Below are 15,774 nucleotides of genomic sequence, written 5' to 3' on the forward strand. Positions count from 1 at the left end.
TAGTATGACTTTTTTATAACATACGATACTATGACATTTTTTATGACATACTATACTATGACATTTTTTATGACATACTGTACTATGACATTTTTTATAACATACTATAGTATGACTTTTTTATAACATACTGTACTATGACATTTTTTACGACATACTATAGTATGACATTTTTTACGACATACTATACTATGACATTTTTTATAACATACTATAGTATGACATTTTTATAACATACTGTACTATGACATTTTTTATAACATACTATAGTATGACTTTTTTATAACATACTGTACTATGACATTTTTTACGACATACTATAGTATGACATTTTTTACGACATACTATACTATGACATTTTTTACGACATACTATACTATGACATTTTTTATAACATACTATAGTATGACTTTTTTATAACATACGATACTATTACATTTATTATGACATACTATGGGCGGCACGGTGGTGTGGTGGTTAGCACTATCGCCTCACAGCAAGAGGGTTGCCGGTTCGATCCCGGGTGTGGGAGCCCTTCTGTGCGGAGTTTGCATGTTCTCCCCGTGTCAGCGTAGGTTCTCTCCGGGCACTCCGGCTTCCTCCCACAGTCCAAAGACATGCAGATTGGGGACTAGGTTAATTGATACCTCTAAATTGTCCGTAGGTGTGAATGTGAGTGTGAATGGTTGTCTGTCTCTATGTGTCAGCCCTGCGATAGTCTGGCGACCTGTCCAGGATGTACCCTGCCTCTCGCCCAATGTCAGCTGGGATAGGCTCCAGCCCCCCCGTGACCCTCAAGAGGATGAAGCGGTTAGAAGATGAATGAATGACATACTATGCTATGACATTTTTATGACATACTATGGTATGACATTTTTTACGACATACTATACTATGACGTTTTTTATAACATACTATAGTATGACTCTTTTATAACATACGATACTGTTACATTTTATATGACATTCTATCCTATGACATTTTTTTATAACATACTATTAAATTTTTACGACATACCAAAGTATGACCTTTTTATATGACATACTATACTATGACATTTTTTACGACATACTATACTATAACATTTTTTATAACATACTATAGTATGACGTTTTTATAACATACTATAGTATGACGTTTTTATAACATACGATACTATGACATTTTTTATAACATACTATAGTATGACATTTTTTATGACATAGTATGACATTTTTTACGACATACTATACTATGACATTTTTTATAACATAGTATGACATTTTTTAAGACATACTATACTATGACATTTTTTATGACGTACTATAGTATGACATTTTTTATAACATAGTATGACATTTTTTACGACATACTATACTATGACATTTTTTATAACATACTATAGTATGACGTTTTTATAACATACGATACTATGACATTTTTTATAACATACTATAGTATGACATTTTTTATAACATAGTATGACATTTTTTACGACATACTATACTATGACATTTTTTATAACATACTATAGTATGACGTTTTTATAACATACGATACTATGACATTTTTTACGACATACTATACTATGACATTTTTTATAACATACTATAGTATGACTTTGCAGAATGCCGCTGCCAGGCTGTTCACCAAATCACCCAAAAACTGCCACATTACTCCTGTCCTGGCCTCCCTACACTGGCTTCCTGTCAGCTTTAGGATCCAGTTCAAAATCCTTGTTTTAACTTTCAGAGCCCTTCATGATCAGGCACCTGAGTATCTGTCTGACCTGCTGCATGTATATATTCCCAGTAGGACACTTAGGTCAGCCGATCACGGCCTGTTGGCAGTTCCTCGCACTAGGCTTAGAACTAGAGGTGACCGGGCCTTTGAGTCCATTGCACCCAGACTGTGGAATGCTCTCCCACAGAATTTGAGAGCCGCAGCATAGGTTGATATCTTTAAGAAGCATCTTAAAACCTATCTGTATAGGCAGGCATTCTTTAACTTGTCTTAAGTGATTTAGTTTTGCAACAACTGTTTCACTTTTTTTTTATAGTATGACATTTTTTACGACATACTATACTATGACATTTTTTATAACATACTATACTATGACATTTTTTATAACATAGTATGACATTTTTTACGACTTACGATACTATGACATTTTTTATAACATACTATAGTATGACGTTTTTATAACATACGATACTGTCTCTTTATAACATACGATACTGTCTGATTGTTGTCTCTGTATGTGACCTGTATGTTTGTATGTATGTATTCTTGTTTGTATTTTAATCCTGTGAAGCACTTTGTGAGTCCTCTCTGTGAAAAGTGCTATACAAATAAATTTTACTTACTTACTTACTTACTTTTTTCTTACATACAATACTATTACATTTTTTTATGACATACTATGCTATGACATTTTTTATGACATACTATAGTATGACTTTTTTTATAACATATTATAGTATGACTTTTTTACGACATACAATGACATTTTTTACGACATACTATACTATGAAATTTTTTTATAACATACTATAGTATGACATTTTTTTATAACATACTATAGTATGACTTTTTTACAACATGCTATACAATGACACTTTTTATAACATACTATAGTATGACTTTTTTACAACATACAATGACATTTTTTACGACATACTATACTATGACATTTTTTATAACATACTATAGTATGACTTTTTTACGACATACTATACAATGACATTTTTTATAACATACTATACTATGACATTTTTTATAACATACGATAGTATGACATTTTTTTATAACATAGTATGACTTTTTTACGACATACTATACAATGACATTTTTTACGACATACTATACTATGACTTTTTAATAACATACGATACTATGACATTTTTGACAACACTATGTTTTGACTTTTTTATAACAGACTATGCGATGACATTTTTGACGACATACTATACTATGACATTTTTTATAACATACGATACTATGATATTTTTTATAACATACTATAGTATGACTTTTTTATATCATACTATACTATGACATTCTTTATAACATATTATACTATGACTTTTTTTCATGATTTTTGACGACATACGATACTATGACTTTTTTGATGATTTTTGACGACATACCAAACTATGACTTTGATCATGACTTTTGATGACATACGATACTATGACTTTTTTGATGATTTTTGACGACATACCAAACTATGACTTTTATCATGACTTTGGACAACATACTATACTATGACTTTTTTGGTGATTTTTGACGACATACTATACTATGACGTTCTTTGGTGACTGTTGAGGACATACTGTACTATGACATTCTTTTATAACATACTGTGACATTTTTATAACTTTTTGGGATATTATACTATTGCATTTTTTTTATAACATACACAACTGAAATGTTTTTATAACATACTATAGTATGACTTTTTTGATAACATACTATACTATGACATTTTTTATAACATACTATAGTATGATTTTTTGGTAACATACTATACAATGACTCCTTTATAACATAATATACAATGACATTTTTGACGACATACTATACTGTGACTTTTTTGGTGATTTTTGACGACATACTATACTATGACGTTTTTTTGTGATTTTTGACGACATACTATATGACATTGTTTGGTGATTTTTGACGACATACTATACTATGACATTTTTTGGTGATTTTTGATGACATACTATATGACATTTTTTGGTGATTTTTGATGACATACTATACTATGACTTTTATCATGATTTTTGACAACATACCATACTGACTTTTTTTGGTGATTTTTGACGACATACTATACTATGACGTTTTTTTGTGATTTTTGACGACATACTATTTGACATTGTTTGGTGATTTTTGATGACATACTATACTATGACTTTTTTGGTGATTTTTGACGACATACTATACTGTGACATTTTTTGGTGATTTTTGACGACATACTATACTGTGACATTTTTTGGTGATTTTTGATGACATACTATATGACATTTTTTGGTGATTTTTGATGACATACTATACTATGACGTTTTTTGGTGATTTTTGACGAAATACTATACTATGACATTTTTTGGTGATTTTTGACGACACTATATGACATTTTTTGATGATTTTAGACGACATACCATACTATGACGTTTTTTGGTGATTTTTGACAACATACTATATGACATTTTTTGGTGATTTTTTGACGACATGCTATACTATGACGTTTTCTGGTGATTTTTGACGACATACTATACTATGACATTTTTTGTTGATTTTTGACGACATACTATACTATGACGTTTTCTGGTGATTTTTGACGACATACTGTACTATGACATTTTTTGGTGATTTTTGACGACATACTATACTATGACTTTTTTGGTGATTTTTGACGACATACTATACTATGACATTTTTTGGTGATTTTTGATGACATACTATATGACGTTTTTTGGTGATTTTTGACGAAATACTATACTATGACATTTTTTGGTGATTTTTGACGACATACTATACTATGACGTTTTTTCATGATTTTTGACGACATACTATACTTTGACATTTTTTGGTGATTTTTGACGACATACTATACTATGACGTTTTTTGGTGATTGTTGACGACATACCAAACTATGACATTTTTTCAGGATTTTTGATGCCATACTATGACGGGTTTTTTTCATGATTTTTGGCGACATATTATACTATGATGTGTTTTGGTGATTTTTGGAGACATACTATACTATGACGTTTTGCCATGAGTTTTGACGATGTACTACACTATGACGTTTTTTGCGATTTTTGACGACATACTATACTATGATATTTTTTCGCTATTTTTGACGACATACTATACTATGATATTTTTTTACAATTTTTGACGACATACTATACTATGACATTTTTATGACATACTATACTATGACATTTTTTGTAACATAGTATAGTATGACTTTTTTTTATTATTGACGACATGCCATGATATTTTTCAGGATTTTTGACGACATACTATACTATGACTTTTTTTGTGATTTTTGACGACATACTATGCTATGACTTTTTTCAGGATTTTTGACGACATACTATACTATGATGTTTTTCGGTGAGTTTTGGTGACATGCTTAGACTCACAAGTCAGTCTTTAGACCCTTTGCTTAACTAAAAACTGATGTCTTTTTCCCTGATTTTGTGTTTAGATGGGCAGATACAATTTCAGAGTTTAAAAAAACTCCCTACGTTGCAGAACCAATAGTAAATCTGCAGGGCGGTCCTTCGGTGGCTCGCTGAACTCTTGTGCTCGTAAACATAGTCCGACTGCGTTAAAAGTTTTAAACAAAGTCGCTGTAAGTCCTTCATTTCCACAATCTTGTGGACTGAGCACACGTTTGATAAAACAGAGTTAAATCTCTTGGCATCCATTTTCACGCTCTCTGTGTGTGTGTGTTTCCTTGCGGACGAGAACAGTGGGAGCGCACATTTCCGGGAGGGTGTGTCCTTTTCAAAAATGCAAGAGGCGTTGCTTTGTTGCCGGCCGCTTTCTCCGGTGCGTTAAACACACTTTAGAAAGGAGTGTCCCCAGACTATCAGAAGGTGGAGATCTCTGATTGTCTGGTGGCGAGACTACGACATACTATACTATGACATTTTCTCATGATTTTTGACGACATACTATACTATGACGTTTTTTCACGATTTTTGACGACATACTTCACTATGACTTTTTTTCACTATTTTTGACGAGATAATTTACTATGACGTTTTTTTGTGATTTTTGACGACATACTATACTATGATGCTTTTTGGTGATTTTTGACAACATAATTTACTATGATGTTTTTGGTGATTTTTGACGACATACTATACTACGATGTTTTTTCTGTCTGCTGTGAAAAAGCTCCATATCAGGTGTAAACACTGATTTTTCACCAAGAAATGATGTAACATACCCCAACACTACATCCACGGCCTCCTCTTTAGATTAAAGTTCAAATAGCTGCGTCTGCTTGTTTGTTTTACAGTAAAATGTTTTCATACAGCCCAGCTGCTAAAGATTATTGACATGGTTTAATGCAGTCTAACCCAGCCTCTTCTCTCTTCTGTCCCCTGACCTGCATCTGCAGCCCTCCTCCTTTGCTTTGAACTCTTCGTGGTCTCCAATCCCGGCCTCAGATATTTCTGTGTCATGTAACACAAGCTGCTCTTGACCCTGACTGAGGCCGGCCTTAGATAACACACACTGAAGAAGATTGTGTGCTAGCTGGTGTCAGAGGGTCAGCCTGGGCAGCGGAGCTTATTTGGGATACAAATTAAGATGCAGGAGGAGTAACATGGTCAGCGGGACTTCTGTGTTTGAACCATGGCTTGGTTTTGCAATTTTTTTGAAATTAGTTGTAGTTTGTTTTAATGAAAATGAATACAGATGACATGGAGGGATCAAATTGTGGGAACTTGTTAGCTTATTATTATGGTGTCTCCTTCCTCATGTTTTTCCCTGTATGACGTCACTGTGTGTGCTGCTGAAATAACCAGAACATTGTTATAAAACTGCAGAGCTACGACTAACTATCATGTAACTGAATGACCAGGCCAAAGGAAAGCAGAGAGACAAAAATAAACACACTCAAGTGGAGCAATTTGATTTAATACTTTACTAATTTGGACCCAAACCACGTCAGTAAAATATTTATCAGGCTTTTGCACCAGTGCAAAAACACACAGCTTACATAATCTTCAATCTATGAGGACACAAGTACAAGCTCTTTTTTTTTCTGAGTGTGACTTACTAAATCTCTACTAGGCCTTTTTTTCAGTGCTCCCTATACTGGCACACACATTGTTAAGCTTAATAACCTTACATATACAAAAAAAGAAGATAAAGCTATAGAAAAAAAAGAAGATTGAAAATGGAACAAGCAAAAGCTGCAGATGGATATCTGCCAAAGTGGCGCTCTAATCATTTGCCAAGACGGAGAAGAGAGGACGATAAAATAAATCATCAGTTTAACTTTGATGTAAGTGCAGTGCTCTGCTGCCATCCAGCAGCACACAGCAGTACTGCAACAAGTCCTTCGAAACTTTTTCCCCATGTTTCAACTGTTGGGTATTATTTCATACATCAAGAAGAGTTACTTAAACATTCGATTAAGGTGCCAGGGGAGTTATTTCATATGTGTCTACCATTAAAAGAGTGCAGTGCAGTCTCTGATGTTACTGTAAAAATGTGAATTCAAAAACTATGTTACTTTTCTCCCCCAAATTAAAGGTCCAGTGTGTGTGATTTAAAGGGCTATAATGGCAGAGATGGAGTTAATATGATAATATGTTTTTATGATTCATTAACTAATAATACTCATCACTTGAAAATAAAAAGTCATTGTGTTTTCATTAACTCAGAATGAGCCGTGTATATCTACATACGGAGCAGGTCCTCTTCCAAGTAGTCTGCCATTTTGTAACTACAGTAGGTCAGAATGGACAAACCACTGGCTCTTGCATTTCCATGTTTTCATGTTGCCCACCATAATTCTCCTACACACTTGGCACTTCGGAGAAATTTTGGTTGGCTGCAATCTGCAACATCACTGCTACATGCCACCAAATCCTACACACATGACCTCAAAGCACTTTTCCCACTGCCAACCGTCCTCGTATTAAAGTGACAATGGAAAGCATGGCTCAGTGTCGAACCAGTCGACTAGAACCCAAACTACCTCCTTCCACTGCTAAAAAAAAACACATGCTTAAGTAAAAACCTGACTCTGATGTCGTCTGATTTCAGATAGTGTTTGGTCTGATGGTTGAAACTGGTGCAGATGTGTTCACCAGTCCTGACTGGACTTCTGCTTGATGAATTTTAGGGACACGTAGTAGAGCGCCATGAAGACCAGAACAACTGCCAGCAGGACCAGGTAGCACGAGTACAGAGGGTACTGGTTCATCTTCATGGCCTCCACCACCTTAAGGACAAACACAGAGGTTTACAGGGTGAGATGATTTGTCCATGTGCAGAACTTTGGGTTTAATAGCTGTGTTAATGTACGTACAATCATCGCTCTGTGCTGTAGTTTTCAACATTTATACTTTGGAGTGAAAAAACTTCCTCTAATATAAGTAGAAGTGAACTCTTGTACTCTAAAACTGCACAGCCAGAACTTTATGTGTTTCTAACTCACATGTATGCCGTCAACATTAAAGGTGATGTTCCTGATGGTGACGGGGTACTTGTTGCCTCTGAACTGCACCTGTAGCATGCCCTCAAAACCCCACCGCATGAAGGAGGCGTGAGAGAGCCACGAGGCCACTGTGGAGTCAAAACACGCACAGGTATAAAACACCGCACACTGACTGGCATCTTTTATTTCCCCTAACAACAAATCTCCTCACCGAGCCACATATTCTCCAGGCTGATGACAAAACCTCCGGTCAAGTAGAAGACAGTGAAAAACGAGTTGCCCATGAATGCTGAGGTCTGCAGGGTGGGAAGTGCCGCGGCTACAAACAGAGCCATGGCTCGGCTGCAGTAGACCATCAGCCACACCAGCAGGAAGTTGAGCAGGAAACGATCCGGAGCTTCGTTAAGGCCGGCCAGCCAATAGATGGGCAGGCCGTACACCAAGGTGAACACGCAGTGCTCAGGTAACTCCCCCAGGACCTGAATGTGGAAGCATATGTTCAAATAAACAGAACACACACACCTATTTAACACTGATCCTGACTGATGTAAGTGTAAAGAGAGACACTTTCCAACACCACATTACTGTACTGGTACGTCAGCATGGAGCGAGACTGACCCCTACTGGAGATGCAGTTTCATCACTGTGGTTTACCTTGGCAAAGAAGTATGAAGTGACAGAGTACATGCCGTCCTCCAGCTCGTGGTAAAGCATGGCTCTCTCTGTGTGACCTGCAGACAACATGAAGTTAGTCTGATGAGCATTGTGACCTCAGGCAAAATGGCTGCTCTCTGTTCATGAGCATGTTTTTATTGTCTGTACCAAGGGTCTGTACGGAGTTTGGCAAATGAGCATTTATGTATGCAGCTCCTTACATGTGGAATCTTCTACAGAATAACTTAAGTTGCAGCCATTGGTTCCTCTCAGCCGTTTCAAAGCACTGTTGAATCATCTATGTGCCAATGTCAAGGTTTAATTTAGCTGGTCTCTGTAATCATGTGTGATTGCCTCTGTTTTATGCTTTTAATTGTTAACTTATATCATATACTAACACACATTTGGGCTTTTCCATGTTGTATTCTCATTAGGTGTTTTATATTGCTTGTTTTAGGGCTGTATATTTTTATGTTGTATTTTTGTTATGTGTTGTCTGTCTGTAATTTATGTTGCTGCCTGTCTCAGCCAGATTTTTGATCTCAAGGGTTTTTTTTCTGGTTAAATAAATAAAAAAAATCTGCCTTAACATTGTAGTTATTTCTCAGTTTGCTGCATGCTGATACACAACACAGCTTCAAACACCACAAGTCACAGAAGCTCTCCAGCTTCATAAATGCAGTATCTGTATTGTGATATTGTGCGAACTGAAGTACCAATGTTTTTTTTTCACAGATTTTCTATATTTCTTGAGCCTCTCTGTGTTACAGTATTCAGCTCGGAGTCATACGTCAACTTGGAATCAGTTTTATAACTTCTGTTGTCACTTGACCTTGACTTAATGTGAACTCGACTTTTAATGGCTGCTGGCTAGACTCTGCAAAGAGTCTGCTATCTCTGTAAACTGTTGTGATTTCACTGTGACATAACTCTGGATCCAAGAACACCTTCCACAAATCTGTCTGATGACTTCTTCATAACTTTTAATAACTTTGCCAACTGTTCTGAACCATTTCACCTCTGGCTGGTTCCTCTTGTTAAAGAGGAAGAGTGAAATGCACTGATCACAGCTTCACTCAGCTGTTTCTGGTGCTCTTTCTACAAATATTGAAACAAAAAACGATTACATGGAAAATATAGTTTGTAAAAACTTTAACACAAGTGCAGATATTTGATTCTTCTGCTCGCAATATTTTCAGTCTTGTTCCTTATGAAGAGAAATCTGTTTCTGCCGTGCATCAAAAAAGATACTAGATAAGATCAGATTAAACTTGTGTGTGACATTTATTAAAGGATTGATTAAAGGATTCATTTTGAATATATCCATACATTTCCTGCATAGTAAACCTCTAACTGCCTGAATGATTTGCAGAGTGACCTTGGATCTAATTCTCCTAAATCAGCTGTAATTACTCACATTTAGCTATGACGTCCAGCACCACAGCAAATGGCGTGAGGGCACCGATCATGTACAGGAGGGCCACTGTGTCCTGAATGGACAGACGCTCTTCTCCTGCCCCGTAGTAGAGACAACCGACCAGCAGTGACATGAGGAGGGCCTCGAAGCCGTGAACCAATAAGGTGACCAGGTCCCTGTAGTCATTATACATGTGACGCCTGGGGAAGAAGAAATGAGGGAGGTCGATGAACACGCACAGTGGTGTACACATTGTTGTGAGGCTGATCTAAATTACCAGCTATGATGACCTGACTGCACAGTTTGATACCTGAACACCACCTGCTGCAACTGAGAGCTCATGAAAACTAGTTTGTTCTATACAGAGAAGTCAGAGTGAACGATTAAAAGTAACAAATGAATGCTTGAAAATGAACGCAAAACCGACCAAACCTACCGAGGAAGATAAAAGAGATCATCTGAGATCACTTGAGCTCATCTGACAGGGTTGTGGAGGCACAACAGACAAAAGGGATGAGAAACGCTGCTGTAATATGTCTGTCTGAGTTGTTCTTACCTGATGAGGATGGTAAATTGGTGCAGTCTTCCAGGCAGTCTGTTTCTTTCCTTGGAAATGGTGATTACTTCTTCTCCTTTTACTTTGCTCATCTGCTGAGAGCTGCAGGTGGGAAAACAGTGGATCAGACTGTCTGGGTTTGAACACTAAAGCCAGTTTCCCAAAAGAATGACAGCCAAACTTAAACACACTGCTACCTTTCAGGTTGTGTTGTTGGTGCTGTGTTGGTCCCAGCTGGTTTCCACATGTGATCGTCTGTGTCTCGGACCTTTTCTAAGAACTGCTCAGCCAGAACTCCAGAGCGCTCCAAACACTTGGCCTCCTGCTCCGGACTGCGCCGGTCTATACTGATCAGATCAACTGGACACACAGACACAAGAAAATGAAGACTAAAAAAGTAAATAAGCTTATAAAGAACAATAAGTTACATTTGACACCATTTGTTTATCATCAGCGGGACAGATGTAGATAACATTTTTGACTGTTTAAAGCTGCTTTTGGAAACTTTGTGCGTTTTTGGTAGCTGTAAAGAAGCACCACACACACACTAACCATAGAAGTCGGAGGGGTTGCAGTATCTCGGGCAGGGGTATCCCAGAGCCGTGAAGTAAGGCACCATGTCACAAGCAGCCCCGCAGTAAATGGCTGAACCTGACGACAGCAGGACGACGAGGTCGAAGAGCTGGAAGATATCAGAGCGGGGCTGGTGGACCGACAGCAGCACCAGGCGGTTTCCACGGGCCAGGCGGGACAGTGTGATCACCAGGTTGTGGGCTGTGAAGCTGTCCAGACCTGACGTGGGTTCATCCAGGATCAAAATACCTGGAATGTAAAAACACTGTTGGTGATCCACTGGTGTCAGGGGGACAGATCCAGACAGGAGTGATAGCGTGCACAGACTTTAATGAGCGCTGGGATCTTTTTTTTCGGCAGTGGTTATATGAATAATCAACTGCTGTATAAAAAGCAAGACAGAGTTGACAAATGACACTGAGGTACTGAAACATCGGCTGTCTTTGGTTATAAATACTAATGAACTATAGTACGTAGGCAATCACTGCAAGTAGCAAATCTCTCTGCAGGATTCTTCACCTTTGAATCAGGCTTACATTATCTGAAGGGACGTGCACGTGCATCTGCATTTCTAGAACAGGTAATAGGAACTCCCTCTCTCTGAAATGACCTGTCATAGGCCAAAGTCTCCCGTCTGGCTGGATTTTCTAAAGCCTGAAAACGGAGCCAAGAGGAGATGCCGAAGTCTTGTGTTCTCTCAGTCCCCAAGGACACCAAAAAATAAAACCTGCCTATCCAGTGTTCAAGAGGTTATCTGTGTGTTTTTTTCTCTCACCAGGGTTCCAGAGAAGTTGGACAGCTATACTGACTCTCCTCCTCTCGCCTCCAGAGACTCCCCTCACATAGTCGTTTCCCACCCGGGTGTGAGCACACTGTCGCAGCCGCAGCTCTGCGATGACATCATCCACCTATGACCAAAAACAGTAGATGTATGTGTTTCACAACACAAAGAATGATACTCATGTATCATTTAGTATCTCAGCCTAATTAATTTTGAGGAATAAGAAACAGACACCACCGCCACATCTGGACCAAATGATGATTATATTCAGAGAGTGACACCTGAAGTCAAAGGTCAGTGTTTGTGTTACAAGGTGTCCTCATGCTGTGTTCAGTCTGTGCCTGTCAGGATATTGTTTTATTGTTACATTGTTATTCTCACCCTCTGGTCCCTCTCAGCCTGTGTGAAGTGGGTGGGGAGCCTCAGTTTGGCAACAAAGACGAGAGTTTCGCGGACGGTGAGGTGAGGAAGGAGCCGGTCATCTTGTCGGACGTGAGCGATGCTCTTCTTCACCAGCTGAGGCGTGTTAGGCTTCCCGTTGATCAGAACCTGACCAGACGTCATTGTGCCGCCCTCATCGCGGCATGTTATTATGTCCAGCAAAGATGTTTTACCACAACCTGAGGGAGAAAGTGATCACGTATTTAGAGCAGAAATTAAGCATCAAAACAAAACTCACAATGAAAGTGGAGATGTAAAGCAGTGAGAAGTTTCAGGTGGCATGTAGCACATGAAGTTCAGATTTTTTTCTTGACCAGTGAACACAACTTTTGGGACACTGATTAGTTTCCAAACATTTGTGTCCAAAACTAAAGATCTTCAGCCAAGCTTGACAGCGGAAAGCCGGGCTGAACAAATGACATCATCAAGGGAGGCCACTTCATTTATTACCTTGATTAGAAACAGTGACACTTAAAGGTCAAGTCCATTAATTTTTATTACATTTTTATATCATTCTGTAGCTTGAGAGTGGGAGTGTCTTACTTATCAAATCCTGAACATTCAACATCAGGTCGAAGTACGTGTGTTTTAGCATCAAAGTGTTATTTCTCAAGACCTTTTCTTTCCTTGTGATGTGACGTAGGTTTCTGCATGATGACGCTGCTACATATAAACCTCCAAGCCTGCCTAAAGTGCCCCTTCGTGCCTTCTTTGTATATTATCGATGTTCAATATTAGCGCCATGTTAATCATGGATCCCAAAGTTACACAATCACACAAACAAACTAACCAATAGATGCAGCTGTAGACCAGCAACTCCTGTGATCTGCAAGGTAAAATTACTGTTTTTGTTGAAGGAGTCTGGTGGCTTTTTAAAGAGTGATATTACAGCTACAGATTCCCGTCCCCTTCTCCAAACTGGGGGCACGCTGGCTGCCATCTTCCATATGTAATACACTGACTATAGATAGATAAAAGTACGTCATACAACCCCACCTCAAAAAATCCAAACTAACCCTTTCAGCTATAATATTATTATCAGCGCTCTATCCTACGTCACTGCTTTTTGTTAACGGCTGAGTGGGCATTTCCCTTTGAAAAACCCGCAAAAGAACGCAGATGGAGTCAACCTTTAAAAGCTGTGTGTGTTTGTGTCACCTGAGCTGCCGATGACGGCCAGCATCTGCCCGCTGTGGACTCGGAGGCTGAGCTTGTTGATGGCTGTCTGCTTGTTTCCTTTAATCTCCCACGGCAACTTGAACTCTGACAACTTCTCATACCAGGGGATCTGAGCCGCTGTGTCCACCTGGACACACACACACACACACACACACACACACACACACACACACACACACACACAATGGGCACATACAACATGCACAGAAACAGCAAACACACATGAGGAGGTTAAAACCAGTAAAAGCTAAAGATAACTGTGCATGGGAGCAGAGCGGCTGCTCGTTAGTTACCTCATAGTGCAGGTTGTTGACCTCCAGCTCGTTGCACCCTCCACTGTAGGTAAAGTAGAGGCTGCTGTCCTCTTCAGACGAGAACAGCTCTGTGTCTTGATGCTGTTAAAGAAGAGAGGACAGGTCAAAGAGTTTCACAGAGGCGAGGACTCAATAGAAATGTTTTATCTGTATCTGTATCAGCTGTAGAGGACAAGCTGCAATAAAATCTGTGGATGTAAAGATCATTAAGAGTGATAAAACTTTTTATGAATCGTTGCTTTAGATTCATGAAGCTTAAAATGAACTAAAATCTGAAATTTTAATCTTGTATCTGAATACTGATTGTTTTTACTTGCATGTCCACTGTTTAAAATCAAAGCGAGAACACTGTCCCAAATGTTACAGTGCTGCTGTAGCACCTGCACGTCTTACATCACACTTTATCGAAAAGTTTACTTTAAGTTACGGTTTTATGACTCATGTGTTTAATGATCACTATATGCACATGGTGATTGACAATGTTTGAGCTTGTGTACATCTCTGTGTGTACTTGCTTGTGTGCTTGCACATGGAAAAAGTTGGCTGAGACCTCTGTGGGTCCAGAGTCCACTTGAAAACGAGCCTAATGTTATCGTTAATTAATCCCTAAATCTCTCCAATAAAGAAAAAGTATTGATTGAAGATGTACGATTTAACATGCAGCGTGTGCTCACAACAAATGTACTGTACACACTGTACATCACATATACTGTAAATGTTAGGTTAAAGTGCTGATGTTGCTCCTGTGGAAACCAAATGTGTCCTCTGTTATTTATCAAGACTTCAGATGAAACTAAAATAACAATAGTGTGTAGTAGTAGTGTGTCTACTTCAGCAAAATTATTGTAGAGACAAATGGAAACACAGGTTAGCAACATTTTCATTTGCATTGTGTGAAAAACTGGAAAACAGAAACATAAACCAGAACATTTTGACCTAAAGCTGCACATTCAATCTGCAAACTAGTGTGGACTGTTAACAGACGTTAATCTTAATGAGCCTAAGTTGTTTCTTTAAAGCCAAATAAATGGAGAGACAAACACATTTTAAGCATTCATGAAAAAATCATTCAGATTCACTCATTAAAATGTTATAGAGATAAAATATAAATTACTTTGTCATCTAACACTTTGACTGCAAATATAAAAGCCATTGTTTTATTTTCTTGAAGGTGATGTCAAACTGTGGTCCATTGTTGAGGGAATAATCAATAAAACTGGACTCGGTGACCAACATGCCCTCATTATGATCGATATTATTTATGCAGCAGTCAGAGACAGTTTCTCAGTGGTCGGGTGGAGATGAAAGGAATTAACAAAACATTTAGTGTAGCTTTGATTTCATTAAACTATATCACTACATTAGCTTTGTGACCCCATGTAATAACTGACCTGTGAGGAGCTGTTTGTATGATTGAGGTTGGTGTCTGTGTCCATGATGATGCAAGTAGCTGGTTGACGTTTGCAGGATCAAGAGGTCAACGCCCCCCCTTTTTCTTCTTCTGTTCGGTTCCTCTCCTTTTTCTCTCTACGGGTATCTGCCTGTGTTTCTCTCCTGTTGTTCCCCTGTTTTGTTTCCTCTCTCTGTTAGATAGTTTGACTCCAGTCCAGCTGAAGATCTCCTCTCGACTCAGCTCACAAGCCTGTCCAAGTTCATGTCATGTCAAGCTCTTTGTCTGCT

General features: G+C 38.2%; 1 protein-coding gene across 1 annotated transcript; it reads right to left on the reverse strand.

The window, feature by feature from the left end:
• Positions 1–6,636: 6,636 nt before the first annotated feature.
• On the reverse strand, positions 6,637–15,626 carry abcg8 (ATP-binding cassette, sub-family G (WHITE), member 8). Its single transcript, XM_050071239.1, has 13 exons — positions 15,486–15,626; positions 14,074–14,175; positions 13,760–13,907; positions 12,542–12,780; positions 12,155–12,287; positions 11,359–11,628; positions 11,004–11,166; positions 10,807–10,908; positions 10,251–10,450; positions 8,834–8,910; positions 8,391–8,658; positions 8,180–8,307; positions 6,637–7,963 (listed from the first exon to the last, which is right to left on the reverse strand). The coding sequence occupies exons 1-13, from the start codon at positions 15,528–15,530 to the stop codon at positions 7,826–7,828; spliced, it is 2,013 nt and encodes a 670-aa protein (XP_049927196.1). The 5' UTR covers positions 15,531–15,626; the 3' UTR covers positions 6,637–7,825.
• Positions 15,627–15,774: the final 148 nt, after the last annotated feature.

This window comes from Epinephelus moara, chromosome 19, assembly GCF_006386435.1.
Source record: "Epinephelus moara isolate mb chromosome 19, YSFRI_EMoa_1.0, whole genome shotgun sequence".
Classification (NCBI taxonomy): domain Eukaryota; kingdom Metazoa; phylum Chordata; class Actinopteri; order Perciformes; family Serranidae; genus Epinephelus; species Epinephelus moara.

Excerpts from the sequence above, each read along its gene's own strand:
- abcg8 (XM_050071239.1), bottom strand. The coding sequence starts at position 15,530 with ATGGACACAGACACCAACCTCAATCATACAAACAGCTCCTCACAG. Across the intron at positions 12,781-13,759 it reads GGCCGTCATCGGCAGCTCAG|GTTGTGGTAAAACATCTTTG; the intron begins GTGACACAAACA and ends TTTCTCCCTCAG. Across the intron at positions 7,964-8,179 it reads TTAATGTTGACGGCATACAT|GTGGTGGAGGCCATGAAGAT; the intron begins GTGAGTTAGAAA and ends TTTGTCCTTAAG.